At 30.4% G+C, this 7,699-nt stretch overlaps 1 protein-coding gene across 1 annotated transcript; it reads right to left on the bottom strand.

The window, feature by feature from the left end:
* Nucleotides 1-1,676: 1,676 nt before the first annotated feature.
* On the bottom strand, nucleotides 1,677-6,145 carry LOC111311213 (2-oxoisovalerate dehydrogenase subunit alpha 1, mitochondrial-like). Its single transcript, XM_022910590.2, has 9 exons — nucleotides 5,891-6,145; nucleotides 3,801-3,938; nucleotides 3,511-3,693; nucleotides 3,267-3,424; nucleotides 3,064-3,163; nucleotides 2,853-2,964; nucleotides 2,595-2,734; nucleotides 2,149-2,334; nucleotides 1,677-2,061 (listed from the first exon to the last, which is right to left on the bottom strand). Exons 1-9 carry the CDS (start codon nucleotides 6,143-6,145, stop codon nucleotides 1,894-1,896), a joined length of 1,440 nt encoding a protein of 479 aa, XP_022766325.2. The 3' UTR covers nucleotides 1,677-1,893.
* Nucleotides 6,146-7,699: the final 1,554 nt, after the last annotated feature.

Genomic DNA, 7,699 nt, shown 5'->3' on the forward strand with positions numbered 1-7,699 from the left:
ATCAACTGTTAAGGGCATGAAATTGATTGCTTTGACAAACAAAAACTAAACATAGTATCTGTATAAAATGGCAATTGACTGCTATCTTATAGCAATCGACTGCTATAGCAAAAAATGAGTAAAATTGATTCGGAACCCTAAAAAGAGTCAACCGCTAATATTTAAAAGAATCTATTGAAAATTGCTTTATACCATAGCAGTCGACTACTACTGAAGAGGAATCGACTGCTTTATAGATGACTATAAATGAAACTTTTTCAGAATTGAAAAGAGTTGATTGTTATATTAAGTAGTTGACTATTCACATGTCAAATGCATTTTGTAAGATATTGGAGTTGATTGCTCTAACAAGAGTAGATTGCCCTACTTCATAAAGCATTTTAAAAATTGAAAATACAAAGAGACAGTTGACTACCTTATAGGTGGAGTCATTTGCTTTACATGAAAAGTTACAATGCTAGAAACGTGAAAATTGTGTTCTATTTATTTGAAAATTTTGATTATTTAAATGAACTAATATGTTTGCAATCTTTCAAAAAGATATCTTTCTAACGAAATAAAGTAATTTTTTATTGAAACAATATAATGAAAGAGTCACAACATCATGATTTAATCTCTATAAATAAAGATTTATGTGAGTTCATTTGAACAACACAATTCATAATTCCAAAAGTAAAAAAACTCTTTTCCTTTCTCCCAATCCTTTCTCGTTTAAATGCAAATTTCTTTACATTGTTTGCTACAAAAAATCTTGTTGAAAATAGTGTATTTCTGTTCTTAGAATGGTTTGTTTTACTAGTGCAAAATAAGAACAAACAAGACTTTATTATATTTTTTTTGGACATTTTGGTTCACTTTTTTTGTACACTATAATTAGTTGGGATGAAATAAGTCTTAAATAAAACAACATTTGCAGCACACCTTAAAGTCATTTTGTTTGTGATTAAAAGTCTAAATTGTTCTACTCAACTATACATTAAGGAGGCTATAAAAAGTTCACAAATTGAGAAGACATTCAAATATCCACAAATAGTTTTTTTTTTTTTATAGCTTTGTACTTTTTATCTAAGAATTACTGTACCGAGCAAGCCTATGCTACAGTCAGAGAGATAGAGACAAAATAAGAAACATGATAAAGGAAGAATCAAATAGTAATTTTATTAGGAAAGAAGGGATCAAGCAGTATTTTTGGTAAGATGAGATATTATGTTATAATGGTGTAAAAATTTTTTAGGAGGGGGTGTTGCCCCCTGCCAGCCCTCCCTAGCCACGCCCCTGAGGGAACAAGCAAGTTTCTTTCGAATACAATGGTGTCGAGGAAGTGGAGAGAGATTCAAGTATGAGAGAAGAGAGAATCAAGGGAGTGTTTTAAATTCTATTTTTTGTGTTTTTAAAATTGAACAGAGTTAGGGCTTTGGTTAATTCCTTGCGTTGAAAAGGAATTTGAAATTCTGGCCCTTTAGAATTCGTGTTGGAAATCTAAATCCAACCCATCTGTATAAAATCCAAAAAAAAAATTTGTATTCTTAAATCCAAATCCAAATTCTTTAGCCCAAATAATGTTCCCAAACAGAGCATAGAGGTCTGAAATCCAATACTATAAAAATAGTTATGTTGTGAAATTGCCTATTTAAAGATTTAGAAAGGTTGGATTAAGATGTCCTGAATGACAATAATTTCACCTGTGTATTATTCTTATGTTGATGTGGTTTTCACAATTGCAATAAGTTTCCCCTTGAACTATGACCAGTCTGAAAAACTCCATTAATCTAGCTATAGTGAAAGGCCTAAATGTTGAAGATAAAGTCAACGGAATAGTCCATCCAATGGAGCCATATACTTTATTGACATTACCAAACAAAATTCTCAACTTGATACTTTCTCACTTCATATCTAAACGGAAATATCAGAGGGGAAATCTTGTGGATATTTATTAATAGTTTCTCTAAGTTGTTTCTCTTGCTCAAGAAGGTTAGATGGTGGAAGATCGTAGACATCCGCGAACAACTCCGTAAGTGGAGGTTTCTCCGTTTTCTCTGCCACTTGAATAGCTTGCAATAGCTGCACATATGTAATTGGAAAAACAATTATGAAAATTGGTTTTGAAAAGTGGTTTAAATGAATTACATAGGTCATATATATACTCACCTGCTTCTTTATGCTACTTCGAAGTTGAGCTTCATCTCTTTCACTCCACCAGCCATTAATTTCAACCCACTTTCTAAATCTCTTTACTGGGTTTCGGTCTATTTTCCAGTATTCGATTTCTTCAAGAGGACGATACTTAGTTGAATCATCGGATGTGGAATGGTGTCCCACTCTATATGCAAGAGTCTGCATTTATTAAAATCAAAAGATTACTGGTTTAATGTCACCGAGAACCTGCCAAGAGCAAGTATTTACATGTGGTTTCTTGTTTTTCAAGTTTGCAAGGTAGAATTGAATCTTGAGATCAACAAGTTTAATATCTTATACCAGGAAAATTTATTGTGCTGGCATTAAACAACGTAGTTAGGGCTGTAACATTTCATAACTTTTGGCATTTTTTTTAATACATTTTGGCGTTTGGAAGGGAATACCGGATGTGATCTTACCTCCACTAAGACAGGTCTTTGCTCGCTTATTGCCATATTGCGAGCAGCATGAATTGCACCATAAACAGCAAGTGCATCAGTTCCATCCACCCGGATGCTTGGGATTCCATAAGCTGGGCCCTTAACAACTATACCATCACCTGCCAAACATGACTGATTCTTCAAATGAGTCTCTGATAGTTCAAACAATTGCAGGGTAGAGAGTGCAAATGAAATTAGCAAATATTGGGAGCCTGTTAACCATTGATGGAAACATACTTCTAAATTGTTCTGATATAGGTGTACTTATGGCCCAACCATTGTTGCGACAAACAAAGATGATTGGGGCTTCCATAACTGCTGCAAAGTTCACACCAGCATGAAAATCACCCTGAAAAAGGCAGTTAATAATTAATGAGAAAGTGAGAAACAAGTTTTAGTACACTGATAAAAAGAAGAAAAGGATCAAGAGATGATTATTTTAGAAAACCTCACTGGTACCACCATCCCCAATAAATGCAACCGCACATGCATCCTTCTTATCCATCTTGAGAGAATAAGCCATGCCTGCAGCTTGTGGAAGCTGAGTTCTGTCAAGCACATATGCACAGAATTTAAATCACTCAAGAGTCGAAAACCAATGGTTGAAATTTGGTTATGATCAATTCAGAGTTCAAAATTCAGATATCTTACGCAATAGGTGATGAAACAGTGACAACGTTGTGCTTTCTTGACCCGTAATGAACTGGCATCTGCCGACCTTTTCCACCATCACCCTTGTTCCCAAAGCATTGGTTGGCAAATTCTTGTAGTGTGAAACCACGCCACAATAGAACTCCAGGTTCCCGGTACTGGCATGCATCACGATTCACATTATTAGAATATGATAAACTGACCAATATTACACGTGCATTTTTTTTTTCTTATCCAATTCTACCTGGGGCAAAACAATATCATCTTTGCTAAGTGCAGCAGCAGATGCTATGTTAATGGCTTCTTCGCCGAATGATGTTATATAGAAGGATATTCTCCCTTGCCTTTGTGCTTCATAGAACAAAGTATCCATCATTTGCAGCGTAACCATGTTACTGTACATTTTTACTGCCAATTCTTTGTTAACCTATTGATCATTGTTTAAAATGAATTTTGTAAATTTTGGTACTATATTAATATGAAGATCATTAAGCTTGGAATTTTTTTTTTTTTTGGGTTAAAAAGTATAGATACCTGTTCAAAATCACTATCTCTAATAAGCTCTCCATCATCATCAAGAACTCGATAGCAAGGTATTCTTTGATCAAAAGAACCAGAAATGAATGTCATTTCTGAGGTATATGGAACTTTCCCTCCTGGAAAATCCAATGCCTGCCAAATAAATAAATCTAAAATTCAAAAACATTTGTATAGCGTCACTTAATTTTTATTTACAAAGCTAAAATCTTTTGCTTGTTCTTTGTTGAATATATAATGGCATGACATGTCGCCTTGAAGTTTTAGTAAACACAAACTTTTGTTATTAGGAATGGCATCTCAATTATAAGGAAATGTTTAAGGATATATCTAAACTTTAAAATTTATTAATGTGATATTTAAATTATAAATCTACTAATTAATATATATTGAGAAGACTGTTTGTTCATTATGTATTACCGTTTGAAGTTAATTACGTTAAAAATGAGTACCTCATTAAATAACATATATAATTCAGATATTATATTAAATATTTTATTATAATTTATAAGTAATTGTAATATTAATCCTTATTATTATATTTTTTAGTAAGGAATCATTTTGTTAATTTAAATAAAACATTTTTATTAATAATAATAATATATAATTAAAATTCAATGAGAAGCTAAATAATAATTTTGTATCTGCGTTCAAACATTTGACTCAGTCAATTAGTGCCTAAACCTAAATTAAAATATTTGGATTCAAATCTCCTCTCTCAAATCAAAAATAAATAATTTACATGCACATACTTGATACAAACAAATTGAAAGCATACATTTTTTTCTTTCAATTTTATTCTTTTTTTCAATTTAATCCTCATTTAGTCAAATTTATGTAATTATTTTTGTAAATATATATTTTTTATATTTAAAATTATTAAAATTTAAATCTTAATTACTGAAATTAAAAACCTAATATTTAAAAAACCAATGACACAGCCCTAATGACAAATAATCCCATCCCACCCCTAAAGAAAGTTTCACGCTTCTAAAATGTAAACACGTGCTCAAATAAAGTTTTTTTTTTTTTTTTGTTTTTTCTCAGTTTTAATAGTAATCTCAGCCTACTAAAGCCTCAAAAGCTAAGGGATATTGTTTTGGTGCCAAAAAAATTAAATTTGATCTTGACAAGATTGGGGCGAAGAAAGGGGCAATTAAATCATCGTCCGGGCCGGCCAGGATTTATCCTCCTAATTAATATTATCGGCACAAGAGGAAGTATATTTTTCCACGGGTCGTATATTCACTTAGGTAGCAATTATTATAAATAATAAAACTATTAATAAGATGCAAAATTTTAGTTATTATTATCTATTCATAATTAAAGTTAATAAGCAAGTTCGCTTACACCAATGTCTGTTATTTATTCATAACTAAATTTTATATTTCTTCTCACAGTTAATCTCTATTTGTATAAAATTAAAATTACTAAAACGTCCTTTAACTCTTTTTTTAAAAAAATACATAACATTAATTTCATTTAAATTGGCTCGATTGTTTATTTATTTAGTTTATAAAATAAATATTTATGTATAAATATATGTATATGAAGAAGAGAGGTTTTAATTTGAGTATGATACATGCATCAAACTATTAATCATTAAATGAAATGTTTTAATATATTTTATTTATTTAATTTGATCTTTGTTTAGTTTTTTCTTCATATAACAACTATATCAAATTTTTTAAAAATTATTTGATTATAATTGTAATTTTTATATTTTCACATAAAATTATAACTATATACAATATACATGTTTCTGTATTAAAAGAATAAAATTCAAATCTCCTATAACAAAAAAAAAAAAAGAACCATATTAGTAACGTATATTTCACCTTCTAAGTTACGGTAAAGTTTAAGATTAAAGAAGGAATGAACAGATTTTAATTGATTAATTTTTTTAGAGTTTCTATTCTATTCCCTTACCCCATCCAATGCTACTATCTATATGAACTTACCTGGTTGGGAAGGAGTTTACCTCTCGAACTCAGGCAACTCTCCATACGCCAATACCCTGTGCCGTTGAGCCAAAGGCTCTTTGGCAATTGATTAATTTATTATCAAATAGAAGCATACATAATTACCTGCTCATCATCATCACCGTCATATCGGGAATCCAGTTGTTTTCCAGCTACCGTGAATTGGAAGTGCTCAACCGAGAAAAGGAAAGCCTTGTTGCATGGAAATGAACGTGGGGTTAAAGTTTTATCAGATTGGAAGGGATTGCTCCAAGAAGAACCTGCTAGGTGGATTTGAGCAGCAGTTCCCCTTAAATCAACCTTTGGAAATGACCTCATATGATGAGCAATTGCACTTGATCTTCTCCACCAACTTCCCATGCTTATATAAATTAAATAAATATTGGTTTTCTTTTCCTTCATATATACATATATATATATATATATATATATCTCTAATTAAACAATAATTCTGGCCAGAGAAAAAAATTGAGTAGGAGGAGGAGGAGGAGGCAATGAGAAATTGGTGAAAGAACGAAAGAGAAAACTTGGGGTGGAAAAATTAATTTTAAATATCAAAATTAAGATTTTTTTAGTTAAAATTAAATGATAGCACTTAATTGATTGGTATCATTTTAAATAGACGTTATGCGGTACTAATTATTTTTCATGTATAATTGACTCTCGAACTTAAATTGTTTCACAAATTCAAAAATTATTTTTTTAATATAGTTTAATTAATTTTAAAATTTTATCCAAAAAATAAATTTTAATAGGTGATCAACCCCATCTAATTAAAAAAAATTAATGACAAGTCTTTCTCTTATTTTTAAATTCATTTAACGGTTTCCAAAATTGTTTCAACACTTACAAATGCATTAGTATTTATCTTTCAATTGGCTCACTTCTAGTAATTCAAAAATGTAAAAACCAGAATAATCAAACAAGTTGGTAGAAACAATTTGGTAGATTTGCGGTGCCATTAGCTAGAACAAGAGCTACTTCTTGGCGAGGCTCAAAGATATATATTTTCTAACGAGGCCATCTAGACTAGAGCTGCTAGGGTAATCGCTACTCTTAGCTTTCTTGAGTTCATAGAAAAAAGATTTGAAGACATATTGCAATGGGGCAGAAGTGAATTATGATGCTTCCACGCAGGTGGTGGCGTTTGTTTTGGGCATTTTGGCAGGTTAGGTTTCCTAGTATTGATAGAGCAAGGGAATTGTTATGTATTTTATCTGTTAGGTAAGCACACAATGGAATGAAATTAGGATTTTGATAGGGAGAAAAAATTAGGATTTTGATTATTATTTATAGCCTGGTGAGGCCCCATAGGATATTAGTTATTTTTCTTTTATGTATACATTACTCTAATCTAAATATTCAAAACCACAAACTTTAAATCTTTAATCCTTTAATTAATTTTAAATAAAGTTTATATAATGTATAAATTATAAACATTATTAATGAATAAAATGATATTATCTCATTAATAAATAAATATGAAGTTTTAAAATAAATATACAAAAAATTAATATTTTTTGAAAGTTTACTCATTAATAAGATAAATCAATTTTTCATTAACGAGGTGATATAATTTAATTTATCTTATTAATAAAATAATATTATTTAATTGTGGACATCAAATTTGTCCGGTCACAGAAAAAATAATAATAATATTATTAAATACAATAATAATATTAAATAAAAATACAAAATACAATAAAAATAAAAACAAAACAAAAACAAAACAAAAGAAAAACAAAAAAGGGGCTGGTGGCAGTGGTGCCTGGCATGGCACCGCTGGCCACCTTACCCCACCCTTCTAATACCCATATCACTATCCTTTTACTCTACTATCCATACCCTATTTACTACCCTTACTGTCAAATCAAATAAAAACAATAAAAAAGGCATGGAGCTCGTGTTTGCAAC

Source organism: Durio zibethinus, chromosome 1 (assembly GCF_047325235.1).
Source record: "Durio zibethinus cultivar Kanyao isolate XHJ-2024 chromosome 1, ASM4732523v1, whole genome shotgun sequence".
NCBI lineage: Eukaryota > Viridiplantae > Streptophyta > Magnoliopsida > Malvales > Malvaceae > Durio > Durio zibethinus.

Bases quoted from the DNA above. Each gene is read 5' to 3' on its own strand.
- LOC111311213 (XM_022910590.2), bottom strand. From the start codon at position 6,145: ATGGGAAGTTGGTGGAGAAGATCAAGTGCAATTGCTCATCATATGAGG. The intron at 3,425-3,510 runs GTAGAATTGGAT...GATGCATGCCAG, and splicing joins ATGATATTGTTTTGCCCCAG to TACCGGGAACCTGGAGTTCT. The intron at 3,164-3,266 runs GTAAGATATCTG...TGTGCTTGACAG, and splicing joins ACTGTTTCATCACCTATTGC to AACTCAGCTTCCACAAGCTG.